General features: G+C 44.4%; 1 protein-coding gene across 2 annotated transcripts; it reads right to left on the bottom strand.

Annotated features, from left to right (window-relative positions):
- Positions 1–21,764, bottom strand: COG7 (component of oligomeric golgi complex 7). Of its 2 annotated transcripts, none has more exons than XM_075165624.1 (17): positions 21,437–21,764; positions 20,705–20,853; positions 20,088–20,204; positions 19,737–19,905; positions 17,739–17,821; positions 16,837–16,959; positions 14,663–14,861; positions 12,348–12,475; positions 11,603–11,757; positions 10,312–10,428; positions 9,717–9,782; positions 8,760–8,946; positions 7,609–7,749; positions 7,063–7,146; positions 4,982–5,096; positions 2,542–2,685; positions 1–1,062 (listed from the first exon to the last, which is right to left on the bottom strand). In XM_075165624.1, exons 1-17 carry the CDS (start codon positions 21,600–21,602, stop codon positions 896–898), a joined length of 2,310 nt encoding a protein of 769 aa, XP_075021725.1. In that variant the 5' UTR covers positions 21,603–21,764; the 3' UTR covers positions 1–895. The 2 variants fall into 2 exon arrangements, with proteins under 2 accessions (XP_075021725.1, XP_075021726.1); XM_075165625.1 differs by having other exon boundaries at positions 259–1,062; positions 8,760–8,895; positions 21,437–21,684.
- Positions 21,765–22,619: the final 855 nt, after the last annotated feature.

Raw genomic sequence — 22,619 nt, 5'->3', positions numbered from 1 at the left:
GGACACTGAGAAAAGTATTATTCCCCCAAGGCATCTGGTGGTGAGGAAAAGCAGAAAACTGCAGAAGTAGATACAGAAAAGGGAAGAAAGATGTTTTTCCCCTCCAAAAGAGAAGAGTTTGCATGTGAGGTTTTATCCAGCAGTCTCACACAGCTGGCATTCCAGTTTTGGGCCCTCTTTGTATTCTGTCCAGTTTTCTCCTAAGAAAAAAAGCTGTGGGAGTGTTGGAAGCATACTTAGGCTAGATGAGGTTTTTTTACAAAGATCTATATACCAAGCTTTAATAAATTTTCCAAGAAAACAACACTTTCCTTACATTTCTCATACACTTCATAGCTTTCAGTAGAATACATTAATCACACAAGGAACAACCTACAAAACTGGTTTTATTCTCAGGGGTGAGCTTCATCATGCCTCATCTACTAATTGAGGAGACTGTCTTCTTGACTTCATGAATAATGACAGACTTGAGCAATGATGATTGCCTCCAGGTAGAAGAGCTTCCAATCAGTCGATCTTTGTTGTACCTACCCCGTAATTTTAGATTCAGAATTGATTAAATTTTCTGAAAAAGCCAGTCATCTCACCACCATGAAGCATGAACTCTCCAGCAACGGGCAGAATGTTTCTAGTCAGAAGCCAGCACTGCTCAGCCTACTCAAAGTCATCCAGATAGTTTTTGGTAAATTTGGCTGTAGGACATCCCTCCTTATTTCTAAAGATTGAAAAATGGAACAAGCTTTTCCAAGACAAAGACATCTATTGAAAGTTATTCAGAAATAAATTCCCCTAATCCCCAGAGACATTTGCACTGTCCTTGCAAAGTTTATAGGGAAATAAAACCAACCCAAACAGTTCAGCCCTTGAACAGTGTCCAGCAGCAGGGACATCACAGCTAACACTCCAGGCCTCTCATTGCAGCGATGCTGCTGGCCATTCTGCGGGGCACACTTTTTGCAGCTTGCCGGTAGTCCTCTGGTTTTGCCTTCAACAGAGTTACAATATTTTGCAGTGTTCTTGATGGCTGAAGGCCGAGGGCATCCATAACGTTTATTAGATAATCTGTAAGATCAAGGATAAACATGTATTTGAACAGGCAACAGACACTGTACAAATGAAAGTTATTCTTCATTCTTCACAACAGCTAGAATCCTGTCACTGATAGCTCAAAAACACAGAAAACGGCAGTGTGTTTGGAATCTAACTGTACCGACTGGTGCATATTTTCTGCTTCCTGTACACTAGCTTAGACAACCGTCTGTTTTTTCAGAGGACTGAGACACATTCTGCCACGTTTCAGTGTCTGCACACAACACCCTTGGGGTAGTCGGTCACCACGGTCACAGATAAAGGATCACAATCACGCTTTCAAAGGCAAGGAGCTTGCAACAAAGCTGGGAAGTTCTGCAGAGGTGAATGGCTGTCGAGGCAGGAGGGAGTTCCAGCTCACTGATTCAAAGTCAGCTGGGGAATTAAGGATGGAAGGGAGAATGCTGAGCAACCAGCCTCTAATCCACCGGTTTGTTTTTAAGCAATGCCAAAGAAAAAAAAAAAAGATTCAGGCTGAGTTCACTGACATTCAAGCACACTTCCAAGCGAGCTGAGGAGATATTGTCTGCATCCTTATTTTTGAGCTTGGCCGTGGGGAAGTCAGCATCCATGATTTACAGCAAAAAAAAGGACTAACTGGCATTTACAATAGCTGTAGTGGTCTCGAGGTGACGCTTTCGTCAGCTTTGGATAAGAAAAACCCATCTCCTCCATATCCTGCAGAAACGCCTTCCCCGGCACCTTCCATCAGTCCTCCCTCAAGCACTCTGCATGGCATGGGAGAAGGCAGAGATGAACAACACGTGCCAGCTGTGTCCCACTTTGCTGCTGAAAACTTCTCCACGTTGAAAGTATCTTTAGTGATCTAGCACCTTCAGAGCAGCAGGGCGGCAAGTTACCCGTGGCAGGGGAGCTGATCCTATAGGTTTTGTAAAAAAGGATGCTGGTCAAGTGCTCCACAACAACTTTTAGAAGGTCTTTAGCTGATCTTCCCTACTTCAGCTATCAAGTGAATGGAAGAAATCAAGCGGCTACCCCCTTCGTAATCCACTGGAGCACTTCCCAACAGGCTTGGCACATGCTGTGTACCCCCTATATGGCGTATACTGGCAGTACACGGCACTTTGATGAGAAGGGAAAGAGCAGTGCCACACTTGAAAAGATTATATACAGATCTTTCTTGCGAGGACTGGCTTGTAACGGAATCCTCTCAGTTCTGAAGGACTTTGATTTCCACAGTCAGAAGCACAAAGCAGTGAAGAAGCAGGACTACCTACTGGCACATCACCCTTCCCTCGAAGAGGGATGTGACAGAACACTTTGCAAAAGAGCAGCTGTGAACCACTCCACCACGCAGAGTATCATATCAGATCAACATGCTCACGGTTAAAGGAGAAACCCACACTGCAGTCTCTTCAAATCTAATGTAATGACAGAGCAGCCCATGGGCTACGGCAACAGTTCTCAGGACAGCGTGTGCACCAATCTTACCAATGTCTGTGGCAAGCTGCTTTGTCGAATGTACTGTGAGCTCTGGTATTTGCAGGATGGCTTCGCAGTAAGTTTGCATCGTAGCTCTGGCGATGGAGCCCAGCCAGTAGTCAGCCATGTTGTCCAGCTCAGGTAATTCATCTCCTGGACAGAAAATTCTCGTTAGCTGTCAGCAGACTCGCTTACCTGCATTTGCTGGTTTTGTAACAAAACACAATTCATAAATGGTTAACTCCTTTCTTCAATGAGACATTAAGGTATTCATTAGGATTCAGAGTTTATCAGCTGGTTGTGGAGTAGCCAAAGCAGTTACATATCCTCCCTGATACTACACAACATTGAAAGTTAGCTCAAGACCCAAAACACTTGACTTCCCTCTATTACTTCTCCAGGTAAGTCATTTCCAAAGGGCTGAGAGCTGATCAGGCTGGGATCAGGGGCACTGCCTGGCATGTTCTACAGGACCACCTTCCAGGACTAGTTTACAAACTACTGCAATGACAAGGATTCACAGGTTTTTTTTCAAGCCCTAACGGAATTCTGTGTTCATCAGTGGTTTGAAAGTTAATGAACTATTAAACATGTAAATACTTTAAGATGACAAAATAAATAATGCAAAAACCTAAACTAAAGAGCATATTCTCAGCAGGCTACAGGAAGACTATAAATACCAAGCTCTACACTTCCTTGATTGTCAGTGGAAATAAACACTGAAAGAGATTAACCACAGCAAACCATGGTGCGCTGCCAACCTGCTGGGAAGCATTATGTAGCCACTGTTGTTACCTGCAGCAAGACTAATGACAACAGATAAGGACAGCCATCTGAAGAATAAACACAAGCCAAAACTCAGCTTGCAAGAAATTAAGGAAAGACACGCAGAAAGAACTCCTCGTGTATTCTGGGGAGAAAGTTTTGAAGAGGAACCTGGGCCCTAGCTGTCTCGGACAGCAGCCGCCCGCAGCACCCACTGCACTTCCTTCAGCACGGGGGGTTTAATCATTGTGGTTGGTATCTAATCACTAAAGACCCAGGGGGCACTGGAAGTAGCAGTGGAACTAATGATTTTTCAGCTGGAGTTAATATAGGATGAAAAAGGAATTTCAGTGAAGTGGTCAGCATTCCAGAATTGTGTCCTTACTGAGCAAGAACCTGACTACAGAGACTAGGTCGGATCCTTAAGAAAACACATTCCCAAAGATGCAAAACCTGTCCAAAACAAGACAGACGGCAGACCAGTTTCTGACCATGGGCTCCTAACCTTTGTCACAGATGGGCACAGGTTAGCATGTCACACAGGATATAACAGTAGTTTTTCCTGGATTTACAGAGAAAAGAAGCAGAGGAAAAAGTTTTTTGCAAGAAAACAGCATTACTATCGTGCTTGAGAATGAATAACCTATTCCTGAAGAAAGGAGCTCAGGGGCTCCTCTTTTCCAGCAACAAATTAAGGGGCTGTGGTTCTCAGCAAGGCCATAGAGGACTGCATATTTTATACCACAAGTGGTTAGTGTAAAATTAAGCTTACGGGACATTCTCTCCAGATTTCACTAGGGTCTGAAGCTGGAAAGCTTCATACCAGGTCAGCTCCTGGCAGACAGCTGTTGCAAGAACCCCAGCTTAGGTACTGTCTAGGGGTAAGAATACACTGCATGATCACCGATGCAGGGTTGTTTTCTTCAGCAGATGGGGACATTACACGAGAGGGTCGGCCATCCTAACAACTCACTACTTCTAAACATGGTCACAAGCTTCCTCTTTGCCTACTCCTTGCTGTGCGCTCCTGCCAGCTCTGCTGCATAGCAGACCTCTTAGGGAGTTGATTTAAATCACTATATTGATAAATTTTTGAGAAACTAGGCCAGAAAAAGAAAAAAGTGAATATTTTTCTGTGGGGTTAATGAACGGAAACGGCCCTGCTGTGGAACCAGCACAAAGGACAGGGCAGGAGTGCAAAGCTGGAGCAAGACTCCCCCTTCAGCATGCTGTTAGACAGTCCAAGCCGCTCCGTGAACCGTACTCCAACGGACAGGCTGATAAGGAGCAGCAAAAGCTAACTTGAGAAGTCTTTAAGGCTAGATGGGTCAACGGTTCCCTTCAGAGTTTGGGAACTGACCCCAGGAACCTCCCCAGGTTCACTCCCTGCACCTAGGATATTAAATACTGCTCCAACTCTGAAACAGTAATACTTCAGACCCTGCACCCAAACCACAGTTTTAATGAATACTAAACTTAAATAGACCAAGCTGAAGAAGTTTTACTCATTATTTAGAGGCTCACTCCTCCTGCGTATTACCAAGAGACTCTTGGAAGAAACAGCACGACTAGGTGATAGGAAATGGATCTCAAACAGCTTTGTTACCATAACACATCACACCCACGTAATGTCAAAATGTGAAAGCTTTCCCCCAGACACTTCAAGACTTTGGTTTCACCCTACCTTGTTCTGGGGGGTAAGGCAGTTTTCCAGCATGTAATGCCAGTTCCAAAGCAGAATCCTCTTGAGTGACAAATGGCTCAAGGTGGAGAGGAAGCGACATAATATATTGCCCAATCTAGAATAAAAGCACAAAGAGCTGAGTCACTGAACAAATGCGAAGCAAGTACTTTGCTAGAGGAAAAAAGTCAACTGCAGTAATCCACACCTGAAAGCACAAAGCTGAGCTTGACAGCAACTCACTAACCTACATTTGCTCAGAAACAAATTGGCTCTTGCTCATCATTACACTTTGTACAAGAAAAAATTTTCACAAGGTCAGAGAACCAGTCATTGAAACAATCACATTAAGAAAAACCTGTACAGAGAACTGTTACTCCAAGCAAATCTTTGATCTCTGGCAATTTGTTTTCTAGAGCAGAATTTAAGTGACTGAACCAAACAAAACCACAGAAGAGGAAACACGGATTCAAGTGACAATATAATCATGAATTACAGAAATGTATCACTCCCAAACAGGACCACGCTCACACATTCACACGCATAAGCTACCTAACTTCAGGCACTCAACAAATACCGCCCTGTTTATAAAGTGATTATCTGCTACTACAGAGAATCTTTCTAGGTGCAGATACAGTTAAGAGTACTCTGCCTCCCCATTATGGAACATGTTCATTAATAGCTTTTTCCTTAGCTCACATCACCTGCCTTTTCTTCTACACAGCACATACGCCACATCAATTTGTTTCTAAACTCTCCTCTAGTTTTTTAATTTTCAATTTTACTGCACAACGCAGTACTGTTACTTCAAGACTACCTAAGACAAAGCGGTGGCTCGGTCTTGGCCCACCTATCACTCAGCAGCAGGATAAAGGGTAGATCTGAAAAGATGTCAGAAAACAAATGCTTTGTATCTGAAATATTTTGAAGTTCCTCTTTGCCTTGGACAGCCAGAAATGTCCTTTGATTCCTCACAAGTAATAATCAAGTAACAACCATACACATCTCAGTTTTAAGAGACTGCCACTTTAATTGAAAGTTAACAACCATGCACGTCTCTCCTGGTGAACTGTGTTAATTAGAAAGCCACTTAGAATTTCAGTAGCAACCCTTCCTTGAAGTTTTACCTGATACACTGCCCATGAGCTTTCTAAACCTCATAGAAGTCTCTCAGATAGCTAAATTCAAACTACCTATGATAAAATTATCCCACAAATTGACTGACTACCCATTTCTATATATTTCTTTTTTTTTTTTTTTAAGCTTTAAAAGCAGAGTATAACAGTCTGTAGGCCATAAGCCAGAAGAAACCAAAATATTAAAAGCTTTTGGTTGCAGCCTGTCCTTGAAAAATCCATTCCCTGTATGATGCACAGAATGATAGTAGAATAAAAAAACTTGCTTATCAAATTATACTTTGTATTGAGATAATAATAGCAGCTAATATTAATATCTGAACTGCAAATTTGGTAGCGACTTGAAACACCAACCAGAAGAATGGGAGAGCAATCAGAATGCTGTTCAGCAGCACCAAACTGCGGAGTGCCTAGTCAGAAGGAATGAACAGCTCACTCTCCTCTTCCACTCAGACACCCCATTGCCAAAAAGGTTTCATTGTTATCCCATCAGAAAGAGAAACCAGGGAGTCACGTGGGGATTAGAAGGGTAAGAGCTCAAGACTTTTTTAACTTCATAGTATGATTAAATCACTCCAATACACATTGCAGGAACTTTTAGGCTACATGGACTGCATTATGAATATATGCTCAGTATTCACCCCTACAAACAAAAGTTGGCATTTCCCATCCCATTATGAGAGTTAACACTGTAAACAGTGCAGTTCAATAGAGAAGAACCTCTCGTTGTGCTCCCTACGTTCTTTTGCTATTCCAGAATTTGACAGGGATTTCATAAAAGCTACAAAGAATGGTACAACCCAACTGATGAGAGGTGGACCACTGAGAGCATCTATCACCATCATATAAAAACTTTAACAAATACTATGATTTTACAAAATATTGGGGAAACACAGAAGAGATTCCCCCAGCATTGGGCTTCCAGTAACTACCCTTGCATGCTCTTACATTGCTGATATATTCCAGAGGAGTCAGGCTGAAGTTTGGCAGGTCATCTGTCAGGGTCTCACCAATGCCACCAGAATTCCAACCCTGTAAGGCAAAAAGTGCAGAAAGAGTCTATGACTTTCTGGAGCGTGAAGCCTACTGGTATTCTAGGAAGGGGTCACACTGTGACATGAACAGTGACTATCCAAGGACTTCTAGAAAGCAGAACACAGATCGTGAGAAAACTGCTACCTTGTCCTCCCTCAGGCCCAAAACATACACAATCCTTTCCACACACTTCCCTGTGGAAAATACATGCTCACGCAAGTTAGAAAAGCAACATCTCAAACAAACATCAGAGCTTGCAAACATAGCTGTCTGTTGTGAATGCTGTGGATGAAGGGAGGTAAACTTTTCCACTGACTGTAGCTCAGGGAAGAAATGTGATACCGGAGGGAAACATTCTGAAAAGGAGAAAGGTAAGCAACATCGAGCTGTACTCCACCCTAAGGGATCCCACGGGTAAACCTTGCCAGTTCAGATCAGATTGACGTACCCATTACTCACCTCCATCTTTGAAACAAGTAAGAGTTGTTGTTTGATGCGAAGAAAAACAGAATCAAAAGCCAAGTGGTGTGCCAGCTGGTTGAGGCGGCTTAGGGCAGATCGAGATGAAGACAACAGGTTGTGGTTACTCGTACCTTTTTCCTAACACATACGGACACAGAAAAATGTTTACATACAGAAGTCAGTATACTGACCAAAGAGCAGCTTTGTTAACATTCCTAAAGAGGTCTTTACTAGGCCACCCTAATACAAAAGAGCTTTCCTCTGCAATGGCACAGCTTGTTTCCTTTGGGATGCTCTATTCCAACCAGTTATTCAAGACAGAAACTGAGCGCTGCTCCCCGAAATGTAGAACAGAGAATCGGCATCACATTCCAGCCATGCCAGGCACCAGTACAGGCTAGATACTGAGAAACTTGCAGAGAAGATAGCAAAGCTGCCTTTTACTCAAAGGGCACAACTAACTGATTCCCTGCATGGAATTAAGCAGAAGTTTTACATGAAGGGTACCTATGGAACTTGACTATTTAGCAAAGGTTTAAAGTCAAACATGTAACACTGAAGGCAGAGCTGCACAAGTTGCAGGCAAATTAAGTGCAAAAGAAACCAAAACGTTTTGAGGAAATAAGAGGCAGAACTCATAACCTTGACTTCACTACTACAGGTGACTAACGATGGCAAACATAACTTAGATCCACAAGAAGATAACTAGAGTCATTCTACCCTGTTCACAGATGCATGCATGAATGATCTTGCAGAATTATATTTCAGAATGGATATGGCAACAGAGTGTAAGTGGCAAAGAAAGTCTTGAGAAGCCGGTATGTGGGCTCCAGAATTTGAAATGGCTCCAACACAATCTTCCCAATGCTTTCTGCGACAAAATCTCCCTCATCTGAACTGATAAGGGCATGTTCACAAAACACAGCCAGGATCTGGGGAGAGATGGAATGAGTCCAGACTTCCTGGGTTTGCACATTTCATCTCTCAGCGGATCATCTCTGTGGAAGACTTGGAACATAGCCCTTCAAAAGCCTGCAGTTCAGGATGAAAAGTAATCAGGCTGTAGGGGGAATCCAGGTCTCATCTACCAAATGTGGGCCCAACAGCATCCTGTGATAGAGGCAGGCTCTCCCAGGCACCAAAGCTACCTTTAGAGTGTAAAGTGTTTCCATAAGGCTGGCATACTCAGACGGATTCTCCTTCAAAAGATAATTGTATTCCTGCCAGGGATTCTTTACGGAGCTCTTCTTTTCTGCAGAACTGTTATCCTGAAAGCCAGAAAAACTACAAGGGCTGTAGGAGTCCGAGAGATACTTCCCAGCAGTTGATAAAATCCTGAAAACAAGTACACAAAAGTCACTAGCAAAATCTTCTGAAATCAGCAGTGTTGTTCTCACGTTGGTCCAAGGACCGACACTACCTTTATGTTACTTCAAGGGAGAGAGTATTCATTGGTGGCAGACACTAATTATAGCCAACTCTCATGTCTACCGTGCAACTCAAAAACTGCAAAAAAATATTGAGATGAAAAAGAGGATTGTGCTCTCAGAACGTCTAGCAGATACGGAACAAACTCAGCCTCCTGTGCACTGCAGGCCACTGTGTCCTATACAAAGCACAGGCACTAAAGTCAGACTAAAGCATTTCAACGTACAAGAGGCTGAACAGTGCACTGCTTACAAACAACAAAAGATCTACGTGCTGCCTGTGCTCGACACTCCTCAAGTTACAAGGAATTGATCAGTTAAGGCACACCTAGATTCATTTCAGCAAGTGATTCATGCCCCGTGTCACAAGGGGGGTGAGAATCTTGCCAATTTGATCTGGTGGAAAATTCCTTCCTGACCCCAATCTGGCAGTCCATTTGATGCCCAGCCAGATATCCAAGAAAAAGGATTCTTGTGACTGTCTCAGGGCACACGACTGAGTGGAACAGTCTGTGACCCATCTTTGACATTTCAAAAGATGGGGAGGGGCAGTGGGGGGAAATCACCATGGTTCTGCTTTCCCTCCATGGTCTCTGCAATGAAAGTACTTTGGGATTTGTTTTCTTTCAACTTGGTACCTATGTTGACAGCTCATGAATTAAGTTCAGCAATGCTTACCTGTTGGCCAGTTGCTGCTCAAAGTCTCCACACTGACGAAGGAGCTCACCGCAAGTAGTAATTATCCTGGGAAAGGACAAGACAAAAACACATGTTGTGAGATTTGAGTCACATAATGCCAGACCCCCTCCCCAGACAACCCATCTCAGACACACATCAAGTACTTATAAAATGCAATAACCAAACCACAGCCCACAGGGGACACATCTGTCAAGAGTTAATTTGGCTATTAACTCTGCATCCATTTGGTAATATATTGAATTTTTTTGCCCAACAGCCTCATCCACATGCTACTTCTTGTCATCACAGCTAAGGCCAGCTCAGTGTCACTGGGAAAAATTCTAAGAGCTGCTGATATTTCAAGTGATATGACATGCAGTCTTGCTCCAGACAGGATGGGGAGTCTCATAGCACTTACTGTGCCAGCAACAACCTGAAACCCAGTCACTAACACTAATGGTCCCAGCAGCACTGCAGCTAAGTGGGCATAGCCCTACATTCTGCACTAAGAACTTGTGTGAACCGACCCCAAGTTACTCCCTTCCAACTTTGATACAAAAATCAGTTCTGAGCCAGGCAAAAAAGTCCCCTTTACCGGACAGAGTTTTGGAATGCAGTCCAGTCCTCCTGGAAAAGGGAATCTGATAGGACATCATCCAGTTTACATTTCTTTCGTATAGACTGCAATGTATTTGTAAAGTCAGATGTATACCTGTAATGAGAAATGGAGAAGAGATAAGCACCAGCATAAAAGAATAGGTTGGAGAGCAGCATAACTGTATATCCTGCAATTTGCTCATTCAGTCCTCTACAAGGGCCAAATAAGAACCAGAAATATTAGAAGAGGAGTTCAGAAGAGACACTGTTGTTCCAGTCCAAATACATGAATGTGAAGAACTGATCAGCCACAGCCCACTCAAGCCTACACTAGAAGACACGGAGAAACTCAGAGTAACAGATACTGTGTGGCTACTTCAATTTGTTGCATATGGGTTACTAGAAACTCTCCACTCCCATGAGAAGGTATGAGTAAGACATTTTTGTTACCACTACACTAATCACACTTCCTGGGAAAGACCAGAAAAAGTTTATAAGGCTACTGCTACTCCAATCACTTGGCCCTTACTCCAGGAACACAGTGACAACAATCTTATGAATTTGTTTTCTCAACTACTCCCCAGATGAGAACATGGATAAAAAGGAGAACATTTTGTTTTCCACACACCCCCTTTTTTTTCTCAAATAATGCCCATAAGCTGGAGGCATGCACACTGCTATGTAATTGCCTATAAAGAAGGTGAGATCAGAGAAGCATGCTTTCCTCTTCCCCACAGGGCAGCAAGGTAACAGTTTGATTTATACCTTGTGAGCAGCTCTTTCGATATCAGGAAAGAATAAGGAGGTCATCAGTACTGAGTATGATCTAAGCAGGCTGTCACTGATACTTTAAGACAAGAACTTATAGCGAACCTCACTCACTTAGGGCATCTCGCACTTACAGGCAGATTCTGAATGTGAGGTCCCAGTAAGTATACATTTCCTCACTTACTTTCATCAGCCTGATCTGTCTTTGTCTTACTCTGTTTTGGGAAACGTTTTTCCCTCCAAAAGTATTTATTAAAAATGAAAATTCCGTCCAACCACAATAGAAAACAGCTGAGAAAAGTCTTCCATTTAGCCATAAAAAGCTTCCATTTTTCCCCTAACAAACAGTCACTGCCTGAATGAAGTGGTAGGAGGGGATATCAGATGATTCATACTACGGTTATAGATACTTTCAGATAGATACTCAGACATTTTTCATGAACTACAAAATCCTTGGCCACAAACTGAATACTTGCTACTCCCTTAGGATAAATGCAGCAGTGTAACTAAAAGCACCTTACTTTGTGAACAGAGCTTTCAGAGCCTTAAGGAGCCCAGACACTCCCAGTCCATCAGTGAGTTTAATGCAGTTGTCCACGGCTCCAGAAGCCAGAATGAAGAGTTTGTTGACTGAATGGTTCAGTTCCTGGACACAGTCAATTACTTCCCAATGCTCCTAAATAACAACAACAACAAAGTTGAGCCTGACTCTTCTTTCAGTGAGTGTCCAGGCATTAAAGACACCTTGCGTAACACGTCGTTCTCTCAGCATCCTCCAACACTGTGACACACTTAAGGGAGAACAACACTGGTTGCTTCCACCTTCCTGCACAGTGACTGTTAGTAAAAGTCGGGCTGCCAAATCCTATGTTTACTAGGTCTTCAAGGAAAAACAGTTCTGCCAACAACAGAATCTTCTACAAAAAGCACTTTCCTCCCATGGACTCTGTTCTTAATAAATTCTACCGAACTTGAAGCAGGCTCTTGGTTGATAGTAATATTTTGGTGAAGTCTTTCTCCAGCAGATCCACAATGTACCAGTTACTGGGTGGAGGAGAAGAAGAAAGGAGTTACCTCCGATCTGACAGCGCTGCCGAAATTAACTTTATTCCTTAAACAAAATTTACTTAACAGTATAAAAATATACTGCAAACAGGAAATATTACCAAAAAATTACAGGAGGAAAGACAGCAAGAACTATGGCAAAGACCCTTGTAGAGTCTTCAGGTCTCTCCCTGTGTAGTTGAACAAAGACTGCTACATTACCAAGGGCACTGCGCTGATCTGAATGAGGAGATTTTCTTCTTCCAGGTCTCCATACTCAAGTTGATAGGGCTTGTACGGACCATACACCGCTTCCACAAGTTCCATCACTTTTACCAGGTTCTGCTCCTCTATAAAGAATCAGATGTTTAGTCTACAAATGAATGAACAAGCTACTAAAAATCGTGTTTCAAACAACATGCAGTAGTTCTTCAGTTAGAGCATGCTGCCTACACAGGCTTGGAGAGCTGCCCAAGAGCTTTAAGTCTCAAATACACAGATTTTTTTAAAAACAAGGTTATTATCTCTACCTGCTTCCTAAAACCAAGATGTTCTACAACAAGTGCCTCAGGAAAATTATCACTCACTGATCCAAAACAGCCTGGGTGACAAAAATCTATGAAACATTCCAACCTACAGTAGAAGGAAGGTGTTGAAACCATTTGAGAAGTGAAACACATTAGTCCCATAACTTCAAACAGGGGCAATCCTCATTTATCAGAAAGCCTGGTTCATACTTAAAATAATTGACACTAACTCAATTCACTTAGCACTACCACTTCACGGTAGTCATCATCCTGAATCATGAATTAGTCCCATAACTTCAAACAGGGGCAATCCTCATTTATCAGAAAGCCTGGTTCATACTTAAAATAATTGACACTAACTCAATTCACTTAGCACTACCACTTCACGGTAGTCATCATCCTGAATCATGAATTCAGCATTTCAGTGCCATTCTGTTGAGCAGGCAGCTGCAAACCCAAACAAAAAACAGGTCTAAATGATTACTTCTCAACCAGAACTGGACACTACCTGTTACCATGAAGTTTTGCCAAACTCAAACTAGCAGCAAACCAGAATTACTTTGAATCCTGGATATAAGAAAAACCTTTTACATCCTAAGGACAGACAAGCAATGGAGCAGGTTGTCCAAAACCTGTGCTATCTCCATGCTTGGACGTTTTCAAGATCAGACTGGACAATACCCTGAGTAACACGGTCTGAACTCATAGCGGACCTGGCTTGGAGCAGGAGGTTGGACTAGATCATCTCCCGAGGTCCCTTCCAACCTGAATTATCCCATGAATCATGAATGAACCCTTCCCTCACATACACATACGTAGGAACTGGTTTGACCCTGTTCTGCTGAGTCACCTGGCCTTTCCATTCTTGAGATATTTCTCTTCCCAAACATCTTACCCCACAGCAAAAGAGATGGAACTAAAGAAACTTTTTTTTTTAAACACACCCGGATTACAGGTCAGCAGCTGTCTTCCTATTCCATCATCTTCTAGAATTTGACATCATTTTTCCAAGTCCTTTTTAACCATTTCTATTACAAATCACAAATTAAGCTAAGCCAAGGATAGAAAATGAATGACAAGAGTACGCAATCACAAAGACAACAAAACCAGACATGATGACAGTCATACTCCCCGAAATTGCCCAGTAATCATAATTTACATGATCAAGTAAGAATCCAGGTTTAAATAGCTCAAGACAATGTTATGAGGAACCAAACACAGGAAACACAGCATTAGGAATGCTCCATTTAATTTAGGATTTTCCCATACCTAGTCTTTGAAGGGGCCCTACCAGATTAATAAAGGACTATAAATAGTCAAGTCAGGCATAAACCCATGTAAACACAGGACCTCACTACTTTGTGGTTTGCAGGAATTATTCATCAAGTCATGACCAAAATGAGATGACAAACATCATAGGGTAAGGAAAGCATAGGTTAGATTTTGAATCAAACACTGAGGATGCTGCTAGGGAATAAACTACCAACAGTTCAGAAATAATATTTCGCCCTGTATCTTCACTTGATTAAAACATGAGCCAGTAGCAACAGAAAAACTACAAAGTAAAAATTGGGAATCCAATGGATGCAGCTTTCAAGCAGGTTTTCTCTTGTTTAGTAAGGAGTGACTTAATTCCAGGAAACTCCTTGACTTTTATGCTTTGTGATCTTTCGACATGCGTTTCACAGCTTCCCTAGAGACATTTCCTCATCCGTTAGACAGAAGAAATACTAATGCTTGTAAAAGGAAAAGTGCTAAATATCATTTACCCAAGATAGCAAGCATGCTCAGAACAGGTCTGCTTCAGTAAACTCATTCAGTATTGTGTCAATATCTTTAGTGTAAGATACATACATATACACAAACACAAAGGTGCAAATGCCACCTAACTGGTCAATGTTGTAGAAGATATAATCCCTCCCTCCATGTAAAGCTAAACAAAATCCCACAATGGAACTTTACGAAGGAGTTGACAGAACAGAATGACAAAATTCAGTGCAAGAGCCTTACTCAGGTTTGGCAGCATTGCTACTTCCAGCCCTTTTGCGAAGTGGATGGTGGCATCATAGAGCTCCAGCAGCTTATTCAGCTTGGTTTCTTGGCCCGTTCTCTCCATGGCAGTGCTGAGGCAGATGGGGATGGAAGGCACCAACGCCCCCAGAGTTTGAATCAACAATACAGTCACAATTTCATGGGGGTTCTTGAAAACCTGTGGTAACAGAAAAGCTATTAGCAAAAGCACGTTATCTCAGAGGAACATGACAGGCAGCAGACGGCAGCAGATAGCTTCCAGAGAGAGCCCCACAACGCACAAACCGCATGTCACTGTCTCAGAAAAGACAGACTGGCCCACTCCAAACTGAGCAGGTCCTGTCTATCCAGGGGCTGGTACCTTCTTCAGCCCTCCTGGACCCGTGCTGCTGCCCTGCTGGCAGACGCAGCACCACTTCCCAGGGGCCATCACGCCCACTGTGGTCTGGCTTATGCCCTTGCCAGAGAGACCTGGGCTCCTGAAACAGAGGGACAGAAGAGGCCGAACAGTCGGGTTTGCAGATGCTGTCAGCAGAGAGGCAGGCTGCCATAACCAAGGAGTAAAGAGCTGGAAGAAAAAGCAGCAGCCCGACCCGGACTTTTTCATGCCCAGCACAGAAAACTGTGCTGGGCCTGTGCTTCCTTCTATGAAAGAATTAACATAGAATTACCTGTTGGTGAGAGATAGTGATATACAGATCAAGAAAACGACATTTTGTGCACTAACAGATCACAGATTCCTCAGATGACATGAGCTCCCAACCAAAAGGGAACAAAAACAAATTTGAAAAACCTCACAAGGGGTAAAAAAAAACAGAAGAGGTCTGCTAAGACTGCAGGAACCTTGCTGACCTAGCATGCAGGACAGCCTGATTACAAAAGTCTAGGTCAATACCTATTTTACCGTTGAAACTGTGCTTTGAATACAGCAACCAAGAAACCAGAAAATAGGTATAGGTCAAAAACTGAATTCAGCAGAACACAGGCACTATAGCAATTTGAAAAACCACTTGGCAGAAAAGGGCATTTGAAAACATAGCACCCAGTTTACACAGGTGTGTTGGGAAAAACCACATATATCGGTAAAATATGAAGAAATAGCACTATATCACAAGCTAAATTACTGGTCAGATAGGCAGAAGTCAGTACTGGAAAGGCTAGAAAGACTGTAATCAGCTGAGAACTTTTATTTACATGCACCACCTTCAATACCACTAGCATAAAATGTGTTACAGCCTTTTATTGTGACATTTTTGTCAGCTATTCTCTCTCATTTGCTTTGAAAGCTGGGATCACCACAAGTCTCCTGTAGCAAGGTTGCTATGGATACCGAATAGCATGAAAAAGGTCCAAGAATTCTTCAGAAAGCATAAGCAACACAGGAGATTGAGTGACATGAGCTTTGTCCCATGTGCCATTTCTCTCTCTCAATCCCCAATTCAAAGAATATCTGCTAAAATGTAAGCTGACATCTGACCTGTAATTCACATTGAATCATTAGGCAGAAAAAATACATTTCAAGGAAACACTGAGCTCCTTTGCAGTATGGGCCTAGCACTTGCACTGGGCTTCATAACATGAAGATAAGAATCTCTTACCCTTCATGGATGAAAAATTCTTACAGGCTCAACAATATGAACTTATTTCTTCATTTCACTAAAGGACAATAGCTTTTTTGGGTCCTACATTATTCTTGGCAGGAAAAACAAGCACACAGACTCCAGTGGGTGATAGCAGAAGCCCTCAGATATCTTACACAGAGTGATATGAATCAGTCCAATATGACCTTGAGGGCCTCCTCCAGGCCAAGTGATAAAGCAATCCAGGCATTTCAAATGTCTTGCAACAGAACACATTTGCAACACCAACAAATTAGATTTAACTTAAGATACAGATGAAAGTGATAGAGCAGCGTTAACGTCAATAACACAGCAACCTTGCTGTCGGTAGAACAGCAGAAATCAAATCTTGTCTGCGAGAGCTGGACAAGAAACAGAGAGTAGGTTGCACGCCCTGACTTGCATTGATAAGGCACAGAGTATAACTCAAAGAGTGAGCACTGATGAACTATTCAGAGCTGTATAAGAATTAAGAGAGTGTGTTCAATCTCGTCGTCTCCCATACGCTGCACCGATATTAAACAGTCACTGCACCTGTGTGGCCCACTGAAGTTGCGAGTGCCAGGTCCCGAGGAGGGTGTCATACAGTTCAGTCAACTGGCGATTTAAGCTTAGGTCACTTTGGCAAAGATCCTGCCACGCTGCCACCAGCTGCGCCTGCAGGGTAGTAAGAACCATTCTAAGAGGAGAACTGACAGTCCACAGATGTAGCTTTTGTTATTTCAAACCAAGAACTTTCCATGCAAAGCACTTTTGCTAAAACACAATGCCCACCCTGACTCCTCTCTCCAGATTTCAACATAACATTTTGCTATAATTCAGCACCACAGAAGGAAAAGACTTTCAGCAGGAAGCTAGAGGCTTCTTAGTTGATTCAAAGATTTAATTAACATTGGTATTTTACTCATAAAATGAGACTGCAACTGATAGCCCCACATAATAGTTGAAATACTTGGCAAGCCCTAGCCTTGAACTTAATCCTCAAAAGTCACAGTCCTGACAGAAATTTGAGGATCAGGTTATGGCTACAGAACTGTCTGGAATTCCAACTTTTAATCTTACCTGAAAAGAGTTTACAGAAGTCAGCAGCTGGCAAGTTGCAGCAATAAAGTTATTGCTGACATGGCCACATCCAAGAAAAGCAAAGCAAAACTATAAGGCACAGAGAAAGAAAGCAGAACACACATATCCTATGTCTATTGCAGGAAGGAACACAATGCCCCAAATGGAGAATTACTCTTGAAATATGAGGAGTAACCAAAGCAGTTAACAGCCAGAAAGAGAAGTCAGAGAATGAAACACGGAAAAGAACAGGCTCCATCCTCCTTCACACAGGAAAGGTAAAATACATGATGTAGCAGCTCCCCCTACAGTCCTAGCCAAGCAAGAATTCAAATTTCCATTCCTCTATATTAAAATATTACCAAAATACTTACCTTGTGACATTTATAATAATAAGCAAGAAGCTGGGGCATCCGATCAATTTCGGTGAAGACTTTAACAAATGTTTTTGCCTGATCTAAACAAAACAAAACAACAGGCAGTTAACAGTCAGTCTCAAAGCTGAGGGTGAGACATGAGTCTAACTGAGCAAGAGAATTCTTCTTTTAAGGGAGCATGCACAATGGCGTAGACAGAAAGACACACTTTCACCTTTTATTTGCTTATCTTCTCAAATAGGAGCAGAACCGCCTAAAACCCACACTCAAACAAGAACAGGTAGCAGACACAAGGAATGAATTTAACTTCTTAAATTTAACTTCTTAACCAGCAAGTGTATCTAGTTTTAAAGACAGATAAAACCAGAGCATTTCCTAGGAGGAAATAATTATTTTCCAGAAACAAGCTGCTATCTACAAAACTAGAACATACCTCACAAAGTCCTCCACAAAGCTTTGCTTTCACCACTCCTCAAACTGATACCTAAGCTAGCTGCCTCAAGACTGACGAATGGCGCAGTTAGCTCTTACACTAAGCTTTGAAATCCAAGTTCCTCAAAAGTCTGTTTTGTACTGTAAGGGGGATGACTATAGTTCTGTGCACAAAATACATCTGGAGTTAGAGAAATTAGTAATGAGACCTCGTTCTTCAAACAGGACCCAGAAGACAGATAAACTAGAACACTAAGTAACTTGAAGTGCTCTTCATCTGTGGAAGTAACAGAATACAGACTCTCTGGAGATACGTTTACGGACTTGCATTACATTTATAGGAGCTGGACTTCAGGAAAAAAACACGACTTCACAGTAAACAGAGAAACTCTTCAATGGGAAAAAAGCCCGTGTCTCCACATACTCAGAACAGATTTTGAAAGAGAATGCAAACAGTGCTTAAAGTCAATTATTCTGAACAGTAAGCCCAAGCAAAGGACCTTGTACCAGTAGACCTGCTGGCAGGAGCTTTCTTGCACCTGTATGTTTTCTTTGGTGGAGAACTCACAATGCATATGAACATTCAATTTACTTTCAACCTAAGCAGAGAAAATATTCCAAAACGTCATCCTTTATCTTGAATTTGTCTGTAAAGGGTAATGCACTGCAACAGCAGAAAAAAGGCACAGGACCTACTGTGAAGGTGATGAGCACAGCCCAAGAAAAAAGGAAGCTGTGCAAAGAAGAAAAGCCAGAAAGGAATGGGAGAGAGAAGAGAGAGATCCACGCAAAGGATTAAGCACATTTGTTAGAACCACAGCACATAGAGCTTCTTCCCTCCTCCACCCCCTCCAGCTCTCTGCAGTCACGCACTGCTGCGCCTTGCCTTTACGTAGACAAGAACTCCACAGAGTGCTGTGCAACAAAAGCACCGCAGTCCCAGACCCTCACTGGGACCTCAAAGTGCACATAGATGAGAGGCAACAACCAGAACAAGTATTTTTCAGAAGTACTGCGACAGTAGGAGAGGGAAGGAGGAGCATAAAGAACAGTCCAAAAAGTCAAATTTTCTAAAGGAGAGTTTATAAAACAAATTTACAACATAGTAAGGAGTCAGAATGTTTCCAAACAAATTTCCTTCTTGATTATAACACCAAGCGGTAACAGAAACACCCAGTAGCACTATGATAACGCAAAACCAGAGGCCTTCTGCTTACTTGAGCAGCACTTCCCACTTGGAGAGCATCCATGGTACAACTAAACTATGACAGCAGGGCAGCCCTGCCTCAGCACCTCCGTTTCACGCATCTACATGGCCTATAAAACCAGCTCACGTTTCCCATAGTGGCCACAGGTACACCAAACTGTAGGAAAATCAAAGATGCACTGGACTGCAGGCAGCTGCAGAGCACATAACATTTCACGGCATCTGGCTCCACCAGAAAAAGCACACAACCCAGCACCAGGAGCCTTCAGGACATAAATTCTCCACCCAAACAACATTTTACTTTTTAAAGACAAGAAACGCTGCACTGATAGTAAATGACACCAAGCCTTACTGACCTACAGACTGGGAGTTAAAAGCAGCAACAATCTGAGGGCTGGCCATGGCCTCCAGTCGGTTCTTCAGAGCCTCAAGATGCACGCACTTCTCAGAGTAATCCGGCGTATCCACAAGCATAGCCAGGCTGCTCTGCATGCTTGTTAGTTTGGCCGAAATCACAGACACATCCTGCCACCAGGGAAAAGCAACCCGGTTACCGAACATGACCTTAGAAAGCATTAATACCCATTTCACAATGACATTTTACAAACGGGTACATGTTTTAAAGTCACTTCAAAAAGCTACTTTTAAATGCAGTTTTCCTGGAAAGCTAAAGGCGCAAAGACCAAAAAGAATAATGGGGTATCTACCTGTGTTTTAAGAGTCTCTTCAATGTCTGCACTTAATGTGCTCCATTTGTCTGCCTCCTGAAGTGACTCGGCAGCCAACTGCATTCTAGATTTCACTCGGTCAATCTCTACCAGGACCTGACGAAAAAAAAGAATAATGTTGCCCATTGAAACAAAAGATGACTGCCACAGATACTTATATTATGGGAGTTATTTTTGGCTTGGATTTTAAAAAAATGTGTTAAAAGATCATGCCCGTTACAAGGGGGAAGACTGAAAGAGTTAAAGATGTTAAATCAACTTCCAAAGTCAAACAACTAAAGGTTAGTTTGAATTCTAGATTTGTACTTTTAGTATCCCCTTGCCTGAAAAATGCTACGCACCCCAGCTAACAACAGGCAGAAATCTGGGCACAAATCAGTGTCCCCAATGAGGTAACTGCCTGAGCTGAAACGTGATCAGCTGTTCCTCAGGAAATGCAGATTGCAATAGTCTGTGTCACACCCACTTTTCTACTATCAATGTTAAAAGAAGTGTTTTTGTCTATCTTGAGTTCACAAGATTGTTTAATACAAACAAGTCTGGAAACTTTAGAATTTCACACATTGCAGATAAACACTAAGTCAGTCAAAACCTACCTGCATTGACTGAGCTGTGTCTTCTTCAAATTTCTTGATATCTTCTTTAACAAGGATCATTTGCTCCTTCAGGAATGTTGCCTCCTGTTTCAAGACTTCCACTTCCCGGAGGACTCTGGGCATGTTCTGGAGAGCCTGATGGCTTGTTTCTACAGAAACCCCAAGCAGTACAGTGAGGAGGGCCTGATGACCCTTGCAGGAAAGAGGGAGTTTTTCAATAATCTTATATAATCTTCAATACCCGAAAAAACCCAAACAACAAAGCAAAACAGCAAACAACAAAATTTTAGTTATATCTTTAAAATGTAAATATGTACTTTATCATGGAATCTGTTAGGTTGGAAAAGACCCTTAAGATCATCAAGTCCAACCGTTAAGCTAGCACTGCCAAGCCCACCACTAAACCACGTCCCCGGGTGCCACGACTACACGTCTTTTAAATCCCTCCAGGGATGGGGACTCAACCGCTCCCCTGGGCAGCCTGTCCCAGTGCCTGACAACCCTTTCGGTGAAGAGACTTTTCCTAATGTCCAACCTAAGCCTCCCCTGGCAGGGGCAGCGGTTTCTCGGTGCCAGGACGCAGCGGTTACAGCACGCACAGGACTCGGTACGCGGCGGGAGGGAAGCTCCACCGGAGGAGCAAACCCACACCGGCCCCAGCCCGACACAAGCCAGCAAAGGGCCCACCCGCAGGCCGCGGGCGATGGCCGGCACTGCCGCCGCCCGCCTCACCTTCCACGGCGTTGTTGACCTCCTGGATGAAGAGCTGCAACTTCATCACCAGGGTAGCGGCGTGGGCGTCCACCTTCCCGGGGGCCTCCTGCTGCACGGCCCGGAAGGCCGCGTTCACCCAGCTCTTCACCTCAAAGTCATCCGACAGGAACCTGGAGAAATCCATCGCCGCCGCCGCCTCGCCTCCGGGCCCGCGGCGGGCACCCGGGGGGCAGGCCGGCCGCAGGAGGGGGCAGGCCGGCCACTAGCAGCCGCGGCCCCGCAGCGCACCAGGAAACGCGCCGCCAGGGCCCTGCCGGCCACCGTCCCCGCTGCGCTGACGACGCCTGGCGGCTACCGTCGGCGGGGCGTTCCCTGGCGCCAGTGGGCGGGGCGGGCGGGGCGTTCCCTGGCGCCAGTGGGCGGGGCGGGCCCCGCGGGGCGGGCGGCTGGTGGCGGCCCGGGGGCGGGACGGAGGCCGCGGGGCCCGCCCCCCCCGCCCCGCAGCGGCCTGGCCGCCGCGCGGCTGCGCTCCGCTGAAAGGCGGGGAGACGCCACCTCCGGCGGGGTCCGTGGAGAAAAACGAGCGGGTGGCCCCAGCGCAGGGCGGGCCAGCACCGAAATGACGGCCGGGGCCGGAGGGCGGTCTCGTGGAAGGTGCTCCCAGGCCCTGCGGCACCCCGCTGCACCGGGGCAGCTGCCCGCCGCCCTGCAGGAAACCCCCGCCATCCCCGCGGCCCGGCATACCCGCCCCGACCGTGATACGCGACAAAGTAAACCGGTTCTGCTCCCCACGGCTGGAACCGCGGGGATTTTTAACGAAGCACCACGGCGAGTGAGGTCCCGGCCCAGCTGCGGGTGTCCGAGGCCGCTGAAGGCGTTCAGCTCGCATGCAGGAGGCGGCTGCGTGGAGCAGAACCCCCCGGCCGCCCCAGGCCCCGAGGGAAGGGGCCAGCGCCAGCCGAGTGCGGGGCCTGCGGACGGGCGAGCTGGTGGTACCGGCAGTTCCTTCTCACAGGCTGGCCCCGGCGCCCTCCCCGTCACTCCGTTTTGTACCTTCGCTGTAAGCCTCATTCACCAGCCCAGATAGCCCAGCCCTCACCATTCCTCATGTTCGCACAGGCCCCAGGGAAAACAGGGCGGGTAGGGCCCTGGCACAGATCCTGCCCTGGCCCCAAGCAGTCTGCCGGAAGGGCTGATTGTT

This window comes from Calonectris borealis, chromosome 16, assembly GCF_964195595.1.
Source record: "Calonectris borealis chromosome 16, bCalBor7.hap1.2, whole genome shotgun sequence".
Classification (NCBI taxonomy): Eukaryota; Metazoa; Chordata; class Aves; order Procellariiformes; family Procellariidae; genus Calonectris; species Calonectris borealis.
This window is presented reverse-complemented; position numbering and strand designations above follow the sequence as displayed.

Excerpts from the sequence above, each read along its gene's own strand:
- COG7 (XM_075165624.1), bottom strand. The coding sequence starts at position 21,602 with ATGGATTTCTCCAGGTTCCTGTCGGATGACTTTGAGGTGAAGAGCTGG. Across the intron at positions 7,147-7,608 it reads TACTTGTTTCAAAGATGGAG|GGTTGGAATTCTGGTGGCAT; the intron begins GTGAGTAATGGG and ends TTTGCCTTACAG. Across the intron at positions 5,097-7,062 it reads CTCTGGAATATATCAGCAAT|ATTGGGCAATATATTATGTC; the intron begins GTAAGAGCATGC and ends CTTTTATTCTAG.